At 40.0% G+C, this 25,754-nt stretch overlaps 1 protein-coding gene across 1 annotated transcript in view; it reads right to left on the bottom strand.

Annotated features, from left to right (window-relative positions):
• Nucleotides 1–546: 546 nt before the first annotated feature.
• Nucleotides 547–25,754, bottom strand: part of LOC120538075 (ribosomal protein S6 kinase beta-2-like) — a 57,531-nt gene continuing 32,323 nt past the window's right edge. The window contains exons 10-15 of the mRNA XM_039767490.1: nucleotides 21,177–21,284; nucleotides 18,134–18,196; nucleotides 17,151–17,228; nucleotides 16,938–17,045; nucleotides 14,537–14,649; nucleotides 547–2,563 (exon numbers count right to left, since the gene is read on the bottom strand). Of these exons, the coding sequence (XP_039623424.1) occupies nucleotides 2,431–2,563; nucleotides 14,537–14,649; nucleotides 16,938–17,045; nucleotides 17,151–17,228; nucleotides 18,134–18,196; nucleotides 21,177–21,284 (603 nt within the window). The 3' untranslated portion in view covers nucleotides 547–2,430. The remainder of the gene's footprint in view (nucleotides 2,564–14,536; nucleotides 14,650–16,937; nucleotides 17,046–17,150; nucleotides 17,229–18,133; nucleotides 18,197–21,176; nucleotides 21,285–25,754) is intronic.

The raw sequence follows: 25,754 nt of genomic DNA, 5'->3' as shown, positions 1-25,754 counted from the left end.
TGTCTCCAAATTCCCCATAAACAGCTGGAATCTGGAGCTGGATATAAGAAAGTCTGGGGTGACCTTCTGGAACTGCAACTCTCTCCAGGAAAAAACGGACTGAGAAGATGAGATGGGCAATTGTAAAATCAATTTGAGCGACAGTGTTGCAAAACTGTATGTGAATTGAAACTTGCCAGTTTCGCTCGTCACCAACTACCACTTAGTGCCTTACCTTAAGAAGTCTGAATGAGGGCCGTGAATATATATGGCTAATATAAAATATATTCTGAGATTCTTCAGATGAAGGAGATAGAAGTTCCGAGGTGAGGTAGCCAATACTCACTAATTATGGCTCTAGAAAGTAGCAATGTGGTGTGGGTTGATTTGGAAAGGCAAATGAGAATTTCACTTTGCATGTGACCCTACATAAACCTGTCGCATAAGACACAGCCAAGAATTTCAAAAACAACATTGTGTGTCCTCAAAATGGATTGGGGACACCCAGCCAGGCTTTAAGACTTGTGAATGTTGTCATGTTAGAACACAACCAGACATGCGCACACATTCAGGTTATAAATATTGATTTTATTGGGCGACAAGACCAGCTAAGAATTAGCTTCATCATAAGAAGTGTGCAGCTCAGGTGAAGCGGAGGAGGAGACTGCCAGAGCACCACAGCAGAGTCCATGGACAGCGAGGGCTGCCTTTCTGTCTAAACACAAGTCCGACTTGTCTGCCCCATTTGCTGGACCACACTTGAAGTTCATCATCAAAATTGTAAATTTCTTCCGAAAGGGAAGAGCTTTGCATAAGGCACACGGGGAAAGGAGCCGGCAAAGCTCAATGCAGGAACAAGGCACAACTCGGCAGATTCCTGCTCGGAAGACGGACTTCGACCATGCTGTGACTTCTCAGTAGGCTTTGGACAGAAAGGCAGAGAGATATTTAGTGACACGGGGCAGCCGAATATCACCAGGCCATTCTCATTTACATCACTGGGCTCTTAAAGCTAAAGAAATCACAAGGTCTCTCAGCCATTGATCCTCCAGTCTTTGAGCTGCCGAGTTAGAGGAGTACTGGCAAGAGTGTCCTTCTGGTAAGTGGTGGCATTACAGTTCTAGTAGTCAGTGGCTGTGGGAGAGTCTCAGCAGAGGTTGTGGTATTGCGTTGACCCTTCTAGTCATTAAGTACTGATGTGGGAGTTCTCTCTGATCATTAAGTTTGAGAACGTCCTTCTAACCTCAACGAAGGTTCTTGCAGTCAGTGAAGAGCAAAGTGAAAAACTCCTGGTCAGTTAATTCCTGTGTGCAAGTCCCTCTGGTCAGTAAAACTTGCTATGACAGCTCAGCAGAGAGAATTATGAAAGTTTTTCTGGTCATTGAGTGATAGTGTGGGAGTAACTCGGGCCATGGAACATTTGGGTTAGTTCTTCTGCAGCGAGAGTTTCTGCAGTCAGTGAAAGTAGGATTATAGTCCTTCTGAACAGTGGGCACCGATTATGGGAGTCTCCCACATCAGTGATCCGGTTCATCAGTCCTTCTGTAAAAGTTCTTCCATCATGCAAATATTATTAACATCCTTCTGGTCAGTGAGTACCTAACATGTGAGCCCTTCTGGCCAGCAAGTCCTACACTGTGAGATCCTTTGGTGTGTAAATGGTATGATTAAAGTTGTTCTGGTCATTGGGTTACAGTGTTGGAACAGCTGGGTCACTCCTTCTAGTCAATGGGTCATTCTGCTCCATGAATCCTTGGGTGAGAGCCCCTCTGGCTAGTAAAGCAGGGGAATCTGTTCTCTTGATCTTTGAAACCAAGTGGACAAGTTCCTCTGGATAATGAGCAGCAGTAAAACCCTTCTGGTCAGTGAGACCTGCCATGGAAGTCAACCTGGTCAGTGAATTGTGGCAATGAAGTCCTTCTGGTAGATGGGATGCCATATAAAAGTAGGAGGGTTCTTGTAATCAGTGAATATCTGGTTTAGTGACAGGCTGGTTTAGGCCCTCAGTGTTGTTGTAAGGGTGACTCTGGTCAATGGGCAGAATTAAAAAAGAAGATAATTTAAATCCTTCTGGTGAACCGCTTCAAATGCGAGACTTCCCTGATTGATGAACAGTGAAGCCCTAATAGTGAGTGAACCCTATTGAGAAGGCTCCTCTGCAGACAGACAGTTCATTCTAAATCTGGGTGGACACCACGGTCACTCACTTCCCAAACTCTGGCAGCTGATTTTCAACTGGTGAGTCCCAGCAAATAAAAGACATTTTTAAACCCAACAGCAGATGGGTAAGGAAGGCTTCCATGTTACATTTATTTGTGCAGAAATGTCTGCTACTTGGCACTGGAGGAGGGAGGAGACGTGTTGGGGAGAGGACAGAGGTTTAAGTGGTGTCCACCCTCCTCCACTGCACAGTCCTAGAAGTACATTCAAGTGATCCATTTCTCCTCCCACTTATTTGCCACCCTTGCCACCCTTCTTTTTCGATCGTCCGGGTGTCCGGATAGGCTGTGAGGCACTGGTGTCCATCTTCTCCACGGGTTCAGCGCTGACTTTGAAAGGTTCACTCAGGGTGAACTTGACCGGGCTGCAGAAGAAAAAAAGACAAAGAAGAAAACTGAAGAAATTGGGTAGAATATTAATGTTTAAACTATACATGAAGAAGGAGGACGACATGCAGTGTGACACATTTAAAAGTAGCCCCACATACAGTAAGGAATACCATCCTGGTTTTAGCAACAGCAAGTGTAGTCAGAAGAAGCTACAGAAACAGGGTTGGGATTAGGGTTAAGGAAATTTAACTTATTACTATTATAACAGCCAATCAACTTTGTAAGGAGCCCCTTAGGTCTCAGGAAAAAATAAAATCAGTCTGACTGAACTACGTAGCTCGTTCAGATGAATAAAGCAATTCATTCGAAAGGATTACTTTTACTTTTTTTTTTTGTTTCAGTAGTTATTTATTTTTCCTGGTATGCAGTTTAGTGAAACGGAACCAGAAGAGTATAGCCAGCCAATAGTTTCAGTCTATTCTACAATGTTCAGTGCCATTATATATTATATGTCTTGCTATATGGTTGCGAGACATGGACGCTATCCAGTGACCCGAGATGAAGACTGGACTCCTTTGGTACTGTGTCTCTGCAGAAAATCCTTGGGTACCGTTGGTTTGACTTTGTGTTGCTCATGGAGTCCCAAATGAGGCACATGACCTGCCTTGTGAAGGAGCGTCAGTTTCAGCACTACAGCCATGTGGCGTGTTTCCCTGAGGGTCATCCAGCTCGTAAGATCCTCATTGTTGGGGACCCGAGTGGCTGGATGAGGCCATGGGGTCACCCACGTAACACCTGGCTGTGGCAGATAGAGGGTCATTTCCGGAGGGTGGGACTGGACCGCGTGTCTGCCTGGGAGGTTGCAAACCGGGATCCAGAGTTGTTTTGTCGTTCAATGGGTGCGGCAACATGCTGTACCAGTGCATGCTCCCCAACTTGAACTTAAGTGCCTTTATCAACTAGATTTTAAATATACTTTTTCTTTTATTAACATTTCCATTACTGACTTTGGAATATCACGTTCTTAGAGAAAATTCCATTAATCTATTCTTGTAAATCCTCCTCGATTTGAAACTCATTTCAGGATGACTCAAAAGAACCGTTTCAACTAGTTCCTCCTCTGGTTTAATTTTTTTAACTCACACCTTATAGTTCACTGAGCCATATGGCAAGAAAAAAAACTATACGGGGCTCCGTAATAAAAACTGGACTGCAAGGGGGAAAAATAAATAATAATCTGTTCAAACAAATTAATATGGAATGGGGATCTGTACTACTGAAATAAGAGGCAGGGAAAAAAATAAAAATAATTTGTTTGAATGCGTTAATAATTCGTTCAAACAGATTGTTTCCATACCTTTTGTCTTGTTAAGCATTTTTTTTCGAGTTATACACCTTTGATTACATTTTAATTTAATTTAAATTAATTCCACCTTCAATTTAATTGCTTATCAGGAAAAAAAAATAGTTTGTTATGGTACAGTGCATCTGGGAAGTATTCACAGCGCATCACATTTTCCACAATTGTTTATGTCACAGCCTTATTCCAAATTGGATTAAATTAATTTTTTTCCTCAGAATTCTACACACAACACCCCATAATGACAATGTGAAAAAAGTTTACTTGAGAGTTTGCAAATTTATTAAAAATACAAAAATTGAGAAAGCACATGTACATAAGTATTCACAGCCTTTGCTCAATACTTTGTCGATGCACCTGTGCATCCTGTGTCCCCTGATCATCCTTGAGATGTTTCTGCAGCTTCATTGGAGTCCACCTGTGGTAAATTCAGTTGACTGGACATGATTTGGAAAGGCACACACCTGTCTTTAGAAGGTCCCACAGTTGACAGTTCATGTCAGAGCACAAACCAAGAATGAAGTCAAAGGAATTGTCTGTAGACCTCCGAGACAGGATTGTCTCGAGGCACAAATCTGGGGAAGGTTACAGAAAAATTTCTGCTGCTTTGAAGGTCCCAATGAGCACAGTGGCCTCCATCATCTGTAAGTGGAAGAAGTTCGAAACCAGCAGGACTTTTCCTAGAACTGGCCGGCCATCTAAACTGAGCGATCAGGGGAGAAGGGCCTTAATCAGGGAGGTGACCAAGAACCTCATTGTCACTCTGTCAGAGCTCCAGAGCTCCTCTGTGGAGAGAGGAGAACCTTCCAGAAGGACAACCATCTCTGCATCAATCCACCAATCAGGCCTGTATGGTAGAGTGGCCAGACGGAAGCCACTCCTTAGTAAAAGGCACATGGCAGCCTGCCTAGAGTTTGCCAAAAGGCACCTGAAGGACTCTCATACCATGAGAAACTAAATTCTCTGGTCTGATGAGACAAAGATTGAACTTTTTGGTGTGAATGCCAGGCCTCACATTTGGAGAAAACCAGGCACCGCACATCACCAGGCCAATACCATCCCTACAGTGAAGCATGGTGGTGACAGCATCATGCTGTGGGGATGTTTTTCAGTGGCAGGAACTGGGAGACTAGTCAGGATAAAGGGAAAGATGACTGCAGCAATGTACAGAGACATCGTGGATGAAAACCTACTCCAGAGCGCTCTTGACCTCAGACTGGGGCAAAGGTTCATCTTTCAGCAGGACAACAACCCTAAGCACACAGACAAGTTATCAAAGGAGTGGCTTCAGGACAACTCTGTGAATGTCCTTGAGTGGCCCAGCCAGAGCCCAGACTTGAATCTGATTGAACATCTCTGGAGAGATCTTAAAATGGCTGTGCACCGACGCTTCCCATCCAACCTGATGGAGCTTGAGAGGATAGGTGTGCCAAGCTTGTGGTATCATATTCAAAAAGACTTGAGGCTGTAATGGCTGCCAAAGGTGCAGCGACAAAGTATTGAGCAAAGGCTGTGAATACTTATGTAAATGGGATTTCTCAGTTTTTTTATTTTTAATAAATTTGCAAAAACCTCAACTAAATTCTTTTCACATTGTCATTATAGGATATTGTGTGTAGAATTCTAAGGAAAAAAATGAATTTAATCCATTTTGGAATAAGGCTGTGACATAACAAAATGTGGAAAAAGTGATGCGCTGTGAATACTTTCCGGACGCACTGTATGTGAGATTGTCTTCATGCTAGGTGCGTCAAGCCTGTTTCCGTCAAAAGGATGTGGACCAATTGGCCCTGCAGTGGCAAGTGTAACCTGAACTTTCCAGTTTAGAGATGGGGCTTGAAGCCTTGAGTCCCTTATTCTCAGCAGTTGAACAAGGAACACCATTTTATTTTCCTTTAAAATCATCTTTGGAGCTGCTCCAAGTCAAGTCTATGCATTGGGAGCCAGAGAATTGGTAAGAACATCCAGTACCATTTGCCCTCTTAAAGGTAGCCACAGTAATTTGAAAAAAATGAAAAAAAGAAAGCAGTTCAATACCAGAAATGCTTCAAGCACAGGATATTACGCTGACATTTTGCACTTCACCCATTGCTCAGAAGGAACACCTGACAGAGAGCGGATCTATCATCAGGGAGTTCCAGGTGTGCAGTTTTGAAAACGATTTACTTTAGAATACAATTTCTCTTGGCAAAGGCATAATACCATGTTTGTGAAGAAATACCTTCAACTTGAATAATACTGAACTTATCCTTTAACCAACAATTTAATTAAAAGGATTAAACCCAGATGATTTGATGGAAAAATTACAAAGAGTTTTTGGGATGAGTTTGGAGGAAACCTAAAAAGAACCTGATGGTCACCATGACAAACATCCAAAAGTAGATCCAACACTGCAACACTCCACTAATCAGAGCAAGGCGAGTTCAGATTCTCAGACTTTCCTGAAAGGTCCTCTGGTCTGATGAATCCAAGATGGCACTGTCTGGCCTCAATTCTAAGCATCATGTCTGGAGGAAATCCAGCACCACTCATCACCTTTGTAATGCCATTGCAAAATCTTTGATCCAAGTAAATCAGATCCCTGGAGACAACCAAAAAAAAAAAACATAGAATCCTGTGGAACTAACGTAATCAACAATGACAAGTCGAAAATGGGAGCAGCAAAACTCCAGGTGGATCTTCATTCAGAATCATCAACCTGATCCTCAAATGTGGTGCATCTTGAATGAGCGATTAACAACACCGCTCCTCCAAAAGAGGAGACCATTTCAAACTTGTCTAAGTGAGCAGCAAGCCAGAAAAGCTTTCCCGAGGCACCATCAATGCTCACCTCCGACTCTTCCTTGACAAACGCAGCACATTCAAGAGCAGAGAGATTTGCTTCATCATAAATCTTCACACATCTGACCACATTTTCGCAGTTCACACTTTTTTTGTACTTCGAAAATGGAAAGCACTTGCTCATTTTGAAAAATCTATTTTAGCACCAAAATTCCCACGTGTGGCATTGAGAATAAAGTCTCCAACATCTCTACATCAACATACGACAAATATACAGTAAGACGAGAATAAAATACAACAACCAACAATGAAAGATGGTTAGTCAAAGTCGAGATGCGAGTTAGGGTGAAGCTTAAATATTAATCAACAGACAACAACTTGAGAGGATAAAGTCTTTAGGTTTCCACAATGTGGTGATAGGCTGGAGACCTCTAGCAGAAGAATTATGGAAGTGTTGTTGCAGCCCCAAAGTCAAAAACACATGTGGGGGCACTCAATCTGGTTATTGTTAACAACAAGTAGGAAGTACCTTTAGAAAGTAGTACACTAAAATCGGTAAAGCATTCGGCCATTCCAGAACATTGCACTTCTCCCTCTGCATGAATGCCTTTGTAGATTTCGAACTGTGTTTTGGGTCATTGTCTTGTTGGAATATCTAACCCCTGCGTAACTTCAACTTTGTGACTGATGCTTGAAAATTATCCTGAAGAATTTGTTGATATCATCCGACCCTAAACTTTAACAAGGGCCCCAGTCGCTGAACTAGCCACACAGCCCCACAGCATGATGGAACCTCCACCAAATTTTGATAGCAGGCAGCAGGTGTTTTTCTTTGAATGCGGTGTTCTTCTTCCGCCATGCAAAGTGCTTTTTGTTATGACCACATAATTCAATTTTTGTCTCATCAGTCCAAAGCACTTTGTTCCAAAATTAATCTGGCTTGTCTAAATGAGCATTTGCATATAACAAGTGACTCTGTTTGTGGTGCGAGTGCAGAAAGGGCTTCTTTCTCATCACCCTGCCATATAGATGTTCTTTATGCAAATTCCGCTGAATTGTAGAACGATGTACAGATACACCATCTGCAGCGAGAGGAGGTGATCTGTGGGTTGTCTGTAACCATTCTCACAATCCTCTGCATATGCCGCTCCTGTATTTTTCTTGGCCTGCCAGACCTGCTGGGTTTAACAGCAACTGTGCCTGTGGCCTTCCATTTCCTGATTCCATTCCTTACAGTTGAAACTGACAGTTTAAACCTCTGAGATGGCTTTTTGTAGCCTTCCCCTAAACCAGGAGACGGAACAATCTTTGTTTTCAGATCTTTTGAGAGTTGCTTTGAGGATCCCATGCTGTCTGTCACTCTTCAGAGGAGAGTCAAAGGTTAAGGAAGCACAACTTGCAATTGACCACCTTAAATACCTTTTACCACTCATGATTGGACACTCCTGTCTATGAAGTTCAAGGTGTAATGAGCTCATCCAACCAAATTGGTGTTGCATGTAATCAGCATTGAGCAGTAACATGCATTCAAATCAGCAAAATTACAAGGGGACCCACATTTTTGTACAGCCAGTTTTTCACATTTGATTTAATTTCATACAACTAAATACTGCATCACTAAAAAATTTTGTTCGGAAAACACCGCAGTACTCCGATGTTCCTAGGAAATGAAAGACATACCACTATTGTCTTTTTTTGTTGAAAGTAGAGTAAATTATTATATAGAGTAAATTATTATTATTTTTCATATGACGGTAACACATAGCACATCCGTAAAATCAAAAATACTGTATGGCTGCTATTCGTATCACCGCAGAACAGCGCAGTGTGTTTTAAAAAAAATGTGACACACTGTATGTATGCAGATGCACAACAACACAGGACTGTGAATTTTTTTTCCAACAGAAAATGACTTCTACATGCAGCCCATCCCTTGCTGCTCTTTCATGTTTTTTTCAGATAAGGTTTGGCACACTCATGCTCTAAGTGTTTTGCATGAATGAACCAAATATTGTCTCTGTCGCTAATGTATTTTTAGGATTGCAAAAGATATTGGCAAAGTGGGTATCATACTACCAGAACACCACCACACATCACATGGCTCTACACAATGTCTACAAGTGATTCGATGAGGATTTATTTAAACAGAAAATGACAGGCAGACACATGCGGAATTAGAGCAGGAAAATGCATAACACTATGTGTGTTAAAGACGTGGCAACGCCTACAAATACGTGGAAATTGCACTAAAAGCGCCTCTCCTCACACCCATAGGTATGAATCAGACCTAAAATGTCTAACACTTTTGCCACACCACCAAACTGACTGAGCTGCTTGGATTTAAACTTCAGGGGGTGTACCGCTATAACTCTTTCTCCAACTCTGAAATGTCCTAAGTGACCAAAGCTTACTTTGCTTTACCAAATCAGTAGGACGGAGTCCTTCAAAGACTCAAAAAAGATACCAGAAACAATAAAATAACAACACAATACTGTAAATGAAATGTGAAAGTTACTGAAATTAAAATGTCTGTATAAATTAGTGGACCATTTGACCACAAAAGCAGAGAAGGCTGGTGAGGGCGATCAACCCTGACCTACATCTACAACACCAGTAGGCCAGTCACCAAGGCAGATCTGTCAAATATTCTCCTTCAGTATCACATTGCCAGCCAGAAAATGCACCCAACTAAAGCAGGAAATGGCTGAATCTAATTTGCACTAGATTGATGAGAAAAATATGCAGCTATAGGGAAACTAAACAGAAAATACTCGACCTATTTGTGCCCTTGCAAAACCACAACAGGAAAGCAAGCCCCACCATGAGCTTCAGTAACTGTAACTCTCATGGCCTCTTACGTTTAGCAGGCAAATCAAAGGATGAGGCATAGCATGCAGTTTTATATCTGTGGCCATAATAGTAATAATAATAATAATTAATTACATTTATATAGTGCTTCTAACTACTCAAGGTGCTTTACACAGACAAAGAAAATGCACTTCAACCACCAGTAAGGTGTTGCACCCACCTGGATGATGGGACAGCTGCCATTATTGCACCAGTATGCTCACCACATATTAGCTGTTAGGTGGTGAAGGAGTGAGAGAGATAGCCAGTTAGAGACAGGGGATGAGGAAGGGGCCAGAATGACGAGGCGATGATGGGCAATTCTAGCCAGGACCCTACTCTTTTCAGAAGAAGCCCAGGGATCTTTAATGGCCACAGAGAGTCAGGACCTCGGTTTTATGCCTCACCTGAAGGGTGGTGCCATATTTTCAGCACAGTGTCAGATCACTGCACTGGGGCATTGGGATCCACATTGAGACCACAGGGGGTAAGTGCCCCCTGTTGGCCTTGCCAGCACCTCTTCTATGTTAGGTAGAATACCCAGAGGGGGCTGGGTGGTCCCGTGGCCTTGAACCCCTGCAGATTTTATTTTTTTCTCTCCAGCCGTCTGGAGTTTTTTTTTTTCCGTTTTTTCTGTCCTCCCTGGCCATCGGACCTTACTCATATTCTATGTTAATTAGTGTTGTCTTATTTTAATTCTTACTTTGTCTTTTTTTCTCTTTTCTTCATCATGTAAAGCACTTTGAGCTGCATTATTTGCATGAAAATGTGCTATAGAAATAAATGTTGTTGTTGTTGTTCTAGTAAGCAACCCATGCTTTTCCTAGATGGTCTCCCATCCACATACTGTCACATGATTTTCTAACCTGCTTAATCCAGGTTAGTCATGGGGAGAGGGTACTATGGCCCATCCCAGCTATCATAGGATACAAGGCAGAAAAAAGTCCTGGACGTGGTGACCACTCACATACACACACACTGGGGCCTATTTAGCATCAGCAATTCATCTAAGCTGCATGTCTTTGGACAGTGGGAAAAAACCAGAGTACCTGGAGGAAACTCACATACACACTTAAAGAACAAGCAAACTCCATGCAGGGAGGACCTGAGACCTAAACTCCTGGTCAGGGCCCATACATGCTCAGCTTCAGGTGGAGGAACTGTTTTGAATAGCAGGTGGTGTGGTCCTAAATGAAACCTGGATTCAGGTAGTAGACAGATTGGTCGTTTCTCCAATTACTTGATGATAAGCCTCACCAAGCTTTGGATGAATTTCCATTACAGAAGCAGTGAGAAGTTAATAAAAGGTATCATTTTTATTGGCCAACTAGAAAGATTATAATATGAAAGCTTTTGAAGCATCTCGGGCCCCTTCTTCAGGCAAGACTTGCAAAGCTTGCTTACTGTAATCTTTCTAGGTAGCTAATAAAAGGTGTCATTGTGCTTAACTTCTCACTGCTTCCATAATGGCTAACACGGTACAACACCCTAGTACTACTATTACAGAAGCAGGAATTCATTCACCCCAGTAAAAAAAAAAATAAATAAATGGTGGGCCATTATGGCTATCGATAAAAAAATCTTTCTTTGCGTTGCCTATTATCGTTCATCTGACTCTCCTTGTTATAAGTTCAAGAGCTTCCACATCTTGCAAGATGACGCTGAGGTCAGTTCTTTCAGGACCTCACCCAGCCTCCTCATCAGACATAAAGCATCATCTCTCTGGGAACAACACCAATTATCATAGAAAACAGGTTCAAGACACCACAGTCAACAGAAGTGGCCAAAAGGAGCTGATCATCTGGACACTGTAAGGAACATGGAAGTATTTCTAGCATGTCTGCGCCAGTCTAGCAACTGACCAAATCAATTTCTTCGGAAAGCAGATGCCACTGTTGGTCTACAGTCAAGCAATGCTAAACACGAAGAGCTATGTTCTGAGCAGAACGCACCCAGCAACCTCTCTAGCCTGGACACACAGCAAAGGAGATCCTGCTTAGCGTCCCGTGATGGACAAAACTTGCATATTCAGTCTGGCTTCTGATTGGTCAAAATAGGTACAAAAGAACCCTGGTTATCCATGCCCTGATTCACAGAGGCAAACATGAACGTGTAACACAATACTTTTCTTATAATTTATAAAAGCCTTAATGTAAATACTGCACCAGGCACATACAGTAAATACTGTACTATTAACCTCAATTGTACCAAACAAGTGGCTGTGGAGCTGGTGACTGTGGGAATGTGGGTGAGGCTCAGTCACCCCACCCTAGCTCCACCCATTGGCTATGTTCAGTGTGTCGCCAGGGCTGACCGTGCATACACATGCACTACTGTTTTGTTCACTTAAGGATTTTTACTTTTACACATTTTACAACTCTATAGAGAAGTCCTGGTGGAGAACTGCAAAACCGCATTCTCCGGTTCAGAGGCAAGCGCTTTGCATTGTAAGCTAAGAGTAGACCCCCATTCCATGTCTCTGACCACTGTGAGTGATGCACTTCTCTGATGATGTCTGCTGATCTCTCCCCATCTCTGTTAGACCCCATCTTATCCATGCAGCATTGCCACTAAACTACACTCCACTCCACCCATCCACAGGGCAAATCCCATCCTCGTCGCCAATTGAATTGCTGTGGACTCACACCACAAAGCATCTCAGTTTAAAGGATCGCTCTGTGGTGAGCTGTGAAACTGGAGTTCTCTGGCTCAGAGAAGAGAGTGCTGGCGGAGACATCTATCCATTTGCCATGATGAGCCTCGTCTCTGGCCACTGTGAGCGGAGTGATTCCCTGGTGACATCAGCTGATCTCTTTCTCTGCCTTTGCTCCATCAACACTTCAGTGACCATCCATTTAATTCGAAATTTCAGATATCGGAGTTAGCCTCGGTCCACATTACCTCGGAAAATCAGGGTTCTACTGCTTATGAAAAAACTTTATTTCAGCGGAAACCAACCAGAAGATGGATGGATGAATGGATGGAGCTTCTCATCCTTATTATCATCCACTTACTGAATTCACTTAGCCCAATTAAAGGGTCTTGAAAAGCTGCGGCCAGTTAAGCAGATGTGACCTTAAATTGGATGAGTATGTTTAAAACCTCTTAAAAACTGGAAATATGTTAATATATGTAAGCAAATTTAAAATTATTCCTATAAACTGTTCTTCAGGCATAGTTAGGCTACCATTCGCCTACTTTTTTTATAGCTGGGTAACTTTCTTATGAGTGTTAAGATTGTACCTTTGTTTTAGATTTTTGTAAATTTTGTAATTTATTTTCCTATCTCCTGATTTATCCCCTGTTTACATTTAAAGCAAGGTTTGTAGTTTTGCCATAGGTTCTCACCTCATTTGGTTGCAGTTAGGGTCTACATGTATACCAGGTATACATTCCTTTTTTGTCTTAGTTTTCTGCTGCAGAATTAGCTACTTTATTATTATCCATTGGCTCATCTTTAGATTATAAATGCTCATTTTGCTCCTCTGATTTTTGAAATTCTGCTTTTTCTTAAATTTCTTGATGCTGGGATTGCAGTCTTGATTTTGTTACCTTTTCGGATTGCTGTTTTATTATTATTTGTTTTGGCGTTCAAGCCACAAAGCTTGTTCTTAAAATTTAGGGCTGGCCTTATTTGTGTTTCCAGGCCTCACTGTTGTTATGAGACCTAGTTTTGGCTTTATAGTCTTGTATAGCTTGGAGACATGAATATAATAATAATAACACTTATTCAAAAGTAATAACAAACAAGCAAATAAAATCAAGAACTCTATCAACTCTGAAATATAAAGACAGAATGGACAACCTAAATAGTACAACCAAAATGAATATGCATTAACATCCACCTTAAAAAAGTGTCTGTGTGTCCGACTGGTTGTTACGTCTCTGTCCTTCTAGCAAATCACAAACATTTAATGCTGCTTTTATGAATCCCATACCAAAATGGCTTATAACAGAGACATAAGCATTGTATTTGTCATCCCAACAGGTGGTGTATCCTATTTATAGTATTGAAGTGCATTACATTTACCATTCCAACAGATGGCCCATCTCAAACATTCACACTGTTTATAAAGTAATCTTATCAAAATGGCATTTACAAGAGACATATGCATTATATATCCCAAACATTTAAAGTAATAAAGTGCAATACATTTATCATTCCAACAGATGGTGCATCACAAACATTAGCATTGATTTTTTGAATCCCATACCAATCTACTCAATTCCAATATATTGGAATGCATGTAATAATGCACAATAATAAAACACCTTGCATTTTAATTCCAACAGATGGCACAACACAAACATTAACACTGCTTTTACGAATGCCATACCAATATAATCTATTGGAATGTATTTTATAATGCATAGTAATAAAATACATTGCATTTTTCATTCTAACAAAGAGCGGAACACAAACATTAGCACTGCTATTACAAATCCCATAGCAAAATGGCAAATAACAGAGACATATGCATTGCATTTATCATTACAACAGATGGCACATCACAGGCTACTACAACTGCCTGTGTTTGCCTTCTGAGGAAAGACAAATACAATGCATTGTTTTACTATGTGCATTATAATATACCTTCCAATAGATGGTGTACTGCAAATGTTAACACTGAAGTTGATGTTGGTTATTAAAATTTCAATATCCCATACCATAATGGCATATAACAGAGACATCTGCATTGTATTTGTCATTCCAGCAGATGGCACATCACAGACATTTGTAGTAAACACGAGACATTAGATGCCACCCTGTGACTGCCTCTGACTCACTAAAATTACGTAGATGAACGCACGACTGAAAATTACTGGGAGAGTCGGCACACGTGACATGGCCTTAAGAGAAGGAACCATCAGGGTACTTTTTTGTCTTTGACGTTCCCACTGAACATGTCTATATTTGATCCTTGTGCCCCCAAGAACACAAACCAAGCATGTCATCGTCCAATATGTATGGCAGAAACGGGACTCCCCTACAACCCAAAGGGAAACAGATGTGAGTTACCTGACTGGGGTGCGGGGGCTGCTGTTGAGTCGACGAGGGGAGCGAAGCTTGGGCTCGAAAGAAAAACCTTCCTTGAGGCTCTCCAAAACTGAAGGAGCAACGTAGGTGAAACCCTAGGAAAAACAAAAAGGTAACATTTGAGAGGAACAACATAACTCCAGTTGATCCCATATCTCCTCAATGTGTTGGGGCAATTAGTCCAACGGGTTTTCTATGCGTGACTTTCATTTACAATTGGAATTTACAAAACAAATCAGGTGATGGAGGTCAGCAAAAACAGCACAAGTCAAAACATTACCAGCAAGAACAATGAGGAGAAAAGAGAAATACCCATCATCTCCCCACTACCTCATGACCCGATGACAAGTAATTTTATCCTTTTTTTTTTTTTTAAATTAAGCATAGTCAACTGTTGTCCAAACTCATGCGTGAGTGGCTCTGTGACTGAATCAGGTGCTGCTTCGATCAAGTAATTTTGCGAGTTGCGTTATGCGAATTGTGTTACATTTGTACCAGTATGTTTATTTTTTTTTTAACTTTTAATTATTTTTAATGTTCCATGTTAATTCTAAACTTATTATGCTATAAATGAGATTCCCGACAGCAAACCCTCAGTCAGCCTGACTACAACAGCACGCACAGCTTCACACATAATGTAGAGTATCTCATGTTGTTCGACCGGTTCCTGTCATCACTTGGTACCACACCAAAACCACCCTTTCCAAAGGGTCTCAGTATGGTTGTTTGTGGCGGCACCAGAGTCTGACGTGTTCACATCTACCGTATATATTCACATATAAGCTGAGTCTTGAAACCCGAAAAAAATCGATCATAAAAAATAGACCCTGACTTATATGCCCGTACAAACACACGACACTTACATTTTTTTTTTTTTACATCTTTTTGCTTCATCCAATCTCGCACCAGTTTCTTAAATTTTATTGTAGCAGTGCAGTTACCAATTTCTTTCGCCACTTCAACGACTTTTAATTTAAAACCAGCTTCATATTTTCTTCTGGTCGAACGCTCCATTATAGAATTGTAGAATTTAAACACGAGTATATACAGTACTTAAATGAATCAGACTTTTGCGGAAATCAAGGAAGAGTTCGGAAAATCTACTCGAAATGAACTAGCTGTGAACATTTGAAAACTCCAGACGAGAACAGGCCATTCAACCCAACAAAGATCGCCAGTCCTATCCACTTATTTCTTCTAAAAAAATATCAAGTCGAGTTTTTAAAGTCCCTAAAGTCTTATTGTCTACCACACTACTTGGTTGCTTATTCCAAGTGTCTATGGTTCTTTGTGTAAAGAAAAATTTCTTAATGTTTGTGCGAAATTTGCCCTTAACAAGTTTCCAACTGTGTCCCCGTGTTCTTGATGAACTCATTTTAAAAGTCACAGTCTCGATCCACTGGCCTAACATACTTCATCATTTTAAACACTTCAGTCAAGTCTCCTCTTCATCTCCTTAGGGCTCAGCTCTTTTAATCTTTAATAATTCAAACCCCTGTAGCCCTGGACTCAGCCTAGTCGCTCTTCTCTGGACCTTTTCTTGTGCTGTTATGTCCTTTTTGTAGCCTGGAGACCAAAACTGCAAACAGGACTCCAGATGAGGCCTCACCAGTGTGTTATAAAGCTTCAGCATAACTTCCTGTGACTTGCACTCCACACAGCAAGGCGCTATATAACCTGACATTCTGTTGGCCTTTTTAATGGCTTCTGAACACTGTTAGGAAGTCAATAGCTTAGAGTCCACTATGACTCCTAAATCCTTCTCATAAGGTGAACTCTCAATTTTCCGACCGCTGACTGTGTATTCAAACCTGACATTTTTACTTCCTGTGTGTAATTCTTTACATTTACTGACATTAAATTTCATCTGTCACAAATCTGCTAAAGCCTGCATGCTGTCCAAAAAAGAAAACACCTACAACATGTAACGAATGCACCGAACCATAGTGAACAGAGCGACATTACTGGTTTTGACATTTCTTCATATCTGTCATTCAGAAAGGAACCTCAGAGGTTAGTTGGTACCTCTTCTGTTAGGTGCACGTCACAGATGATCAACTAACATGATAAAACAGTGTCATGTAACCAAGGTGCACAAAATAAATATGAAGTCCATATGCGCTAAAACATTCTGTTAAGCGCTTTCCTTTAGTGACTATTCGTACAGAGGAAAGATTCTATAAAAACAAACGCAAACAAGATGAGTAGATCTTTTCTTTTTTCCACACTTATGATGCTAGTAATAGTTGAGGGGAATAGTGGTGGACTGTCTGATGTTCTTTATCTGAATCTACATTTATATTCACTGGACTGATTAAACGTTTTCCTTAAAGATCCACTTATGCCAAGTGAATAACAGGTTTCAAAACAAAAAGATACTGACCACAAACACCTGGTCAGCACTCTCACTGAGGGCCGAATCGTCCGGACTGTCCACCGGTGTCTGCCGGGTAAACCGCGTGTCAAACTGGCTGACATCTTCATCGGATTGCTGCAATCAGAAGAGGAAGGGCACAGAAGTCACAGAAGGTTATGTGTGAGGTCCAGGCACAGATGGTGGGCTGTGTTTTTTTTTTTTTATTATTATTATTTTTACCAGGCATGGTCTATATGGAGGCTCCACTTTCCGCGTTAACAGATCCTCCCAATTGGTGTGCCGGAAGAATGGATGTTTCTGGGTAAAAAAAAAAGGAAAAAAAAAAAGTATCTGTTAGAATTTGCACCATCCACTGACACATCCATATGCTAAAATTTACCCATTAATTTTCCAAACCTGCTTAACCAAAGTAATGTAGCATAAGGGCTGGAGCCTATGCCACAAGCATCAAGTGCTTGGCAGAAACAAATTCTCTAGACCAGGTGCCATACCAGGGAACGACCCTTAATCAATGTCTTTGGACAGTGGGAGGAAACCAGAGCACCCAAATGAAGCCCATGTGGACAAGGGGAGAACATAGAAACGTCACACAGGGAGCACCCAGGACAAGAACAGTTTAATCCATGTCATGAGGCAGCAGTGCTACTAATGAACCTGCACAGTCAGATAGATAGATAGAGATAGATAGATATGAAAGGCACTATATAACAGATAGATAGATAGATAGATAGATAGATAGATAGATAATCTTCATTTACCTCCAGAGGAAAATTTGCCATTTTACATAAGTTCAATAAATAAATTTATAATATTTTAACAAACATCAACCACCTCCTAAATACACAACATATGTGAATGTTTAACCCCAACCGCATCATATTCCCTTTTTCTGAAGTTGTCAATTAATACTTTTATGAGTAATTGCAGAGATTTACATTTGCGCATATTTACATGCCCCCATAAGTAAACCCAAAAAATATAGAGAAAGCACAGGCAGGGATTCTCACATTCATGAACGTACACACGTACACAAGATACAAATACACTGGCTTTTTAAAAAAACTGATCCACACCTACTTTCAGACAAACATGACACTTGTAAACATCTATAAAGACAAACAAGGTTCACAAACAAGTACCCAACATTGGGGAACACACAATTATGCACACAAACATACAGAGCAGAGACATTTAGGTGTCACCTGTATATCAAGACAGTCCCCTGGTCCTGAGCCGAGTCTCTGGGATGGGCTTTTTTTAAGCAGCTGTGAAAGCAAACAGTGACACCATGTGGATAAATAAAGTAAGTACAAGTATATACAAAAACTGACGAGAGAATTAGGAGCCGACACGTTGGGAAAATGAGTAAGATGCCGACAGATGGAGGACACACTAATAAACTGACAACTAGGCAGATATATTGACAGTACCTAAGCCAGGAAGATCTTAATTATAATTAGTGATAGAATGTGCCTTGGAATTGCTTTGCATAAACATACTGTAGATCAGATAGATATGAAAGACACTGTGTGACAGATAGACACTCTTTACACTTAGTAATATCCTTACATATTCTAAAATAGATAGTTTGATAGACTGCCTTGCAAAAGTATTCTGTCCCTTACTCAATTCTCTAATTTTACTAAGTCACAAATCTTAATCCCAAAATTTATACTTTGTAACTTTTTGTTTAAATGTGAGTTTGCATTACATTAGAATACAAATGTAATAAAAGAGGAAACGTGTTATTGCATAACCTTTTCCCGCATAATTTTAAACTTTATATTGTGTTTTATTATAAGAACATTAAAAAACAGCACTGCTATGTCTTTTTTTTTGTAATATGGAGACCAAATCTGCACACAGTAGTCCAGGTGAGACACCTCACTAGTGTGTTATTAAACTTCACTATCGTCTCTCTTGACTTGTACCCCCACATCAGGGCGCTATATAACCTAACATCCTGTCAGCTTTCTCAAACACTTCTGGCCACTGTCTTGATGTAGACAGTGATAGGTCTACTATGGCTCTTAAGTCCTTCTCATAAGGGGTACTTTCAGGTTTCAGACCTTACTTTGTGAATTAAAATCTAATATTTTTACTTCCCATGTGTAATTCTTTACATTCACCGACATTAAATTTAATCTGCCACAAATCTGCCAGAGTCCATATGCTGTTCAAGTCCCTCTGTAACAGTTCAGCTGATTCTACATTATATGCCCTTCCACCTAGTTTGGTATCATCTGTGAACTTAACAGCTTATTGATTATATTCCTATCCAGATTGTTTATGTACATTAAGAAGATCAGGGGCCCCAGCGCTGATCCTTGGTGGACACACTTTTAACATCACAACCCCCAAAGGTCAGGTGAAAAGACAATTTCCCCTCAGAGATTAATAACACATATAACCACTATCGTCATCATCATTTAATAATGAAAAAAGATCCCTTCACCATTAGCCTTTGCTTCCTGTGTTTGAGCCAATTGTGAACTCATCTACAGACCGCACCCTAAATTCACACTTCTTGTCTGATCATTAACCTTTCATGTGGTACCTTATTAAAAGCCTTCTGGAAAATCAAGATATTACAAGATATTATCATATGCACCTCTCTGATTGTATGCTTTGGTTGCTTCCTTATAGAATTCCAGCATATCAGTGAAACTTGACCTTCCTTTGAGCCCATGGTGCTACATTGTTAATACACCTGATCTACACATGTGCTGCTCAATTGTCTCCTTAATAATCACTTCCACTTATTTATCTGTGATGACCTATTGTTACTTGAATCTGCCCGATCTCTCTTGTCAAATAATTGGATAATATTTGCTGGCGGTGAAACAGTGTGCAGAGATTTTCAAAAAAAATATGTGACAAAAGGTTTATATCTGTACTCAATAACTTCCTTAAGCACTCAAGGATAAAAGTTATCTGGTCCAGGTGATTTGTTAGGATTTCAGCCTATTTAATCCTCACAACTCTTCTCTCTCTAAAATTTCCAAGTCTCTCAGTGCCTCCTTAGTTTGTCCCTGTTACTTTTGGGAGGTTCTCAAATTCCTCACACAAATAAACTTACAATAAAATGTACGTTCAAAGCATTCATGGTTTGTGCTGCATATTCTAATTTAACTTTACCATTCTGAATACTCTTCACTTCCTCCATAACTGTTCTTTTACTATTGAAATAACTGAAGGAATATCTTTGGGTTGTCTTTTACCTTATCTGCAATATTTGTCTCTAACTGTCTTTTAGCCTTCTGAATATCATTTTTAACCATTGTTCTCATGTTCTGATACACCCTACAGTTAGCGTTGAAGATACATTGGAACCTCAGGTCATGACCGTAATTCGTTCCAAAACTCTAGTCGTAACCCGATTTGGTCATGACCCGAAGTAATTTCCCCTATAGGACTGTATGTAAATACAATTAATCCATTCCGGACTGTACAAGCTGTAAGATTTTTAAGCACAAAAATAGTTAATTATTACCATAGGATGCACAAGGTAATAGTAAACTAAATGTAAAAACATTGAATAACACTGAGAAAACCTTGAACAGAGAAAACTAACCTTGCAGTCTCTTTAAAAACAAGCCTGGTGCATTCTTTAACTGTCTTCTCACGCTCTTGCTGCACAGGGAATGCCCAGGGACCAATGAACACGTGCGGAGATCATTGTCACGTACGAACCAAAAGGGAAACTGGCTTGTTCGTTACCCAAGTGTGTGGTCATGAACAGATGCAAAAGTTTGCTGAATGTTTTGGTCGTAACCCGATTTGTACGTGTTCAGAGATGTTCGTGACCCAAGGTTCCACTGTACTGGTCTTATATGCCTTATATTATATTTTTCCTTCGTAACAATCTTTTTAGTTCCTTATTTACCCACCTTGGAATTTTCTTTAGTTCTTTTCAGGATGAATTTATCCTGCATTATATGCCGGATAAGCTCATCAAGTTAAAGCTGTTATTTTTGCAGCAATCATTTCTCAACTATGCCTAATGTTCTGAATGATTCTAGAGGGCTTGGTGCACCACACTTTTCAAATAGTGCCACAGATTCTCAGGCAGATTGAGAATCTTACACATTCAGGCCATTCTGCAGCATATTGAACCACAAGACTCATGGGATAGGTAAGGGACGTGTAAGACAGAACATACTGGAAATGACCTTGTGATCAGAAGAGTGGACAGACAAAAGGGCATTTAGGGTGAATAAGAGGCAGGCTGGATGCCCTGCTAACCTTTTTCAACAGGTCCCTGGCATCCTGAGTCAGATATGGAGGCAGAATCAGCTTACACTTGAGGATCTTGTCGATGGTCTTCTTCCTGTTCTCTGCTGTAAATGGGGGCTGTGAACCAAAAATAATAAAAAAAAAAAAAAAACAGTAAAGTAGGACTGTGAGCAGTGCCGATATTAAGGAACTAGCGAGTGGGAAGAACCTGCAGGATGTTGGGAATGATGTCAGCAGAAAGCTTAATATTTGTAATTAAAAAAAGCAAAGCAAATGGATTGGTAAACACTGACCACAAACCAATAGGTATAAAATAAACATGACAAGGATGGGCATAGTAGAATTGATAATGTATTTCCATTGAGTTATGGAAGGTGCATTACAATCCTTCCAGTTACATAAAATCATTTAACAAGCTAACAATATTGCAGGAAATATTGTATTACTAGACAGGCAAATCCCATTCATTCAATCATTACTGTAAAAGGATATGGCATCATTGTAAACCTAACACCATCTAATAGAAAAACAGACATCTTCCCTCAGAATGGTCTTAACCTCCTTGGCATTAACCCCGAGTGTGACTCGAGCTTGGAATTCTAAGCAATTACAGTCAAAACTGAGTTGGGCTCGGGGTGATGTGTAATGATTTGCTTTGTAGTGTTAAGCCCAAGTAACTCACGGGACAGCATTCTGCTGCCATATAGTGAATGAAATAACATGAAAAAATATTCACTCTATAGTGACTCTAGGTAATTCATTAATATTCAAGAGTGGGGTGGAGCCTCCAACAACAAACACAATGGAAAAAGAAAAGATGTGAAGGCAGTTTCAGTACAAACTGAAGCTGCACAAATTGAGCAAGGGTGATGATGATGGGAATTGGTCATCAGACACTGACACAGAAAGTGCAACTGTTGGAATAAAAGAGAGAACATTTGTGAATGCACAACTTTTGAGAAGCCTTTTTTGATAGATACTTTGGTTAATAAACCTTACGATTGAACTCATATAGATGTGGTTGTGTTGGGGAGCTGCAACCATTTCCAGCTGCTGTAACACTCCAGTTCAGTTCTGCTCTTCCGAGACCTTAAATGTGGCTTTATTAAATATTAGAGTGTTAACCAGCAAGATTTTTTACATTAACGAGTTCATCAGTAATAGGAAAATGGACTTTCTTACAATAAGTGAAACATGGTTCAGTTGTGATGGAGCGGCAGTGTTAACTGAAACAATATCTCAGAATTATAGTTTTGCTCATTTGGGTTCACCAAGGCAATTTACTTGAGCCAATTAAAATGTAAAGATGCCGGATTTTGTACCTTCACGTCTTTCAAGTATCTTCCCATTGTTATTCGAGTATATAGACCTTATAGACCTCCTAAATCAGTGGTTCTCAAACTATGGGGCGAGCCCCCCTCGGGGACATGAAGTAACAAAAAGGGGGGCGCGAAGATGTGAAAAAAAGAAAGCAAGAATCAAAAATATGAAAAAATACATCTATTGAAACCAAAACAAATTAACTTAAACTACATTCTGATACTAGAAAAATAAATATAGAGTTAGATAAATGTCGATAAAAGTTAAGTAGGTATAATAAAATATGTATCTATGATATATCATTAATTAAAAGAAGAACAAATTGGTATTAGTGGGCTCCTTTCAAAAAAAAAAACGCTAGGGGGGCGCGATTAAAACTTTATGAAAACTCGGGTCGCAAATACTTAAAGGTTGAGAAACGCTGTCCTAAATATATCTTTTATTAAGGAACTTACAGACTTAGTATCTATAATAATAACTAACTATGACAGGTCCCCAATTGAAGGCAATTTTATTTCATGTGGATAACCGGTGTGACCAGAAAGCAAGAACTTCATGAACTTACTGCACTGCTTTGATCCGAGTCAGCATGTCAGCCAGCCCTCACATAAGGTAGGACACATGCTGTATTTAGTGATTTCAAGAGGATTAAAATTTGATACGAGGACGGTCGTGGATGCTGGTATATCGGACCATTTTTGCATACTATTTAATGTAGAAATACTGTTAAACCACAACTAATTAGAAGCGTATTGCTAAAGATTGTTATTTTGAAGCATTTGCAGCTTCAAAGTTTACTAATATTCTAAACAATCAGTCTGATTGTTGTGCTTACCTCAATAATGCTAATAGAAGCTTTTAATGCTAAAGGTGAGAGCTGCAGCTGACATAGTGGCCCCTGGAAAAACAGTTAAGAAATCCTCCAGCACTAAAATATCTTGGAATACCCAAACAGTGTCTGATTTAAAGAGTACATGCCAGAGAGTTGAGCATAAATGGAGAAAAACGAAACTAACAGTCCATTACGAAATATTGATGGCATAAATACCTGACTATAACATTATTCAATTATAAATGATAATGCTAGTAATCCAAGAATTTTACTCTCAACCATTGATCGTCTTCTAAACCAGCTCACTCAATGGAATGCCTCCTAAAAACTAGGCATTTTGCTATATTTTTTAAACACCAAATAAATTATATTAGAAACAAGAAATAACTACATCCACCCAAAGTTAATCCGTTTGAATCGCAGCATGCTTTTTTAAGCAAGTAAAACTCTTTGACCAGAATAGATCAGCCCAAACAAATAATTACTGTACTGAAACCCTCCGCCTGCATCCCTGACCCAGTACCAACAGGCTTTTTCAGAGGAGTCTCCAATGTGCTAAATGATAATGTACTTGGCAGTGTAAACTCATTATTAGATACGAGGGTCTTCCCTGGCTGTCTAAAAACTCCAGTTAAACCCCTGCTCATGAAAAATAATCTCGACTCCTCTGTTTTTGAATTCATTACACTAATTTCTAACGTACCTTTTGTAAGTAAAACTCCAGAAAAGGCAGTAGCTAAGCAGCTAAATAATTACTTGATTCAACATTCTGTTCTTGATAGGTCAGGTTTTAGAACAAATCACAGTATGGAAACTGCACTGGTTAAACTAGTAAATGACTTGCAGGTTAATGCGGATAGAGGTTGTATATCTCTTCTTGTTCTCGTAGACTTGAGTATAGCATTTGACCCCATAGACCACAGTATTTTTATAAAATCGCCTTTAGACAGTGGGTGGGCTTCTCCGGCAGAGTCTTAAATTGGTTTCAGTTTTACTTAACAAGCAGAAAATGAGTTAGATGTGTTGATGTACCTCGGAGAGCCATGATATTGCATATGGTGCACCACAAGGATCTATTCTGGGTCAGCCACTTTATTCAATCTACACGCTTCCATTCGGTCAGATTATCTCAAAGCACAAGGTGAGCTACCACAGCTATGCAGATGACACACAGCTTTATTCATCAATAGCGCCTGATGACCCTGATGCTTTTGACTTCTCTAATCCAATGTTTTAGCAGTATTTCCATTTGGATGAGTAGCAATTTTCTCAAACTAAATAAGAGGAAAACAGAAATCCTAGTGATTGGCAAACATGGATATAGTGAGGGTATTAGAAATAAATGAGATCTTTTAGGTTTAAAAAGTCAAGGTGGAGGTAAAGAATTTAGGGGTAATTATTAACTCTGACCTAAACTTTAAAAATCGCATATTAATCAGATTACTAGGACTGCATTTTTTCACTTAGAAGATACAGAAAAAGTTAGACCGCTTATAACTTTACAAGATGCTGAAAAATTAGTTCACGCTTTTGTTTTTAGTAAACTAGATTACTGTAACGCACTCCTAACAGGACCACCCAAGAAAGACATCAATCGTCTGCAATTAGTGCAGAATGCAGCAGCAAGAATCTTAACTAAGAAAAGAAAATTGGAGCACATATCACCGGCTTTAGTGGCGTTACATTGGTTACCTGTGTCATTCAGAATTGACTTTAAAATACTACTAATGGTTTATAAAGCCTTAAAGAATCTCGCCCCATCCTGTATTTTTGAATGCCCGTCACCCTACAATCCAAGTTGTAACCTTAGATCTTTGAACGGCCGTCTGCTTGTAACTCCACAAGCTAAACTTAAAGGAAGTGGTGAGGCGGACTTTTGCTGCTCCTGAAATCTGGAATACTTTACTGACAGAAAATCAACAGGCTAGTACTATGAATCACTTTAAAAACTGCTAAAAATCCATTATTTTAATGTTGGCTTTTTCATAGCTACATTTTAGTTGAATTCCAAATATGAGTAGGAGTGCAGAATGATCGTATTCTTCAAGGCGCCTCAATCTGTACTAATCTCTGCTTTTCTCTGCTGTCTTTTCCTGTTCTTCTGTGGTGGTAATCTGCACGAGCACCGCCTGATCAAGGCACCATGCAGCCCCCTGCGTCGATTGATTGAAGGTGGGGGACTCGCTTGTCCACAAGATGAACATCATCAGATCCTATTTTTGTAGGAGAAGAGTGGGCCACACTTTCTCCAAAGTGATGCCAAAGACCTCCAGTTACTGTTTGAGTGCAGTTGATGCCCGCTCAAGGTGGCACAACAAAGCATTAGGTTTAGTGGTTAATACTTTTTCACATGAGTGAAGTACTAGGGTGTTGTACCGTGTTAGCCATTATGAATGTAGAGAAAAGCCAAGCAAAATGACACCTTTTACTGGCCA

Source organism: Polypterus senegalus, chromosome 10, assembly GCF_016835505.1.
Source record: "Polypterus senegalus isolate Bchr_013 chromosome 10, ASM1683550v1, whole genome shotgun sequence".
NCBI classification, from domain to species: Eukaryota; Metazoa; Chordata; class Cladistia; order Polypteriformes; family Polypteridae; genus Polypterus; species Polypterus senegalus.
This window is presented reverse-complemented; position numbering and strand designations above follow the sequence as displayed.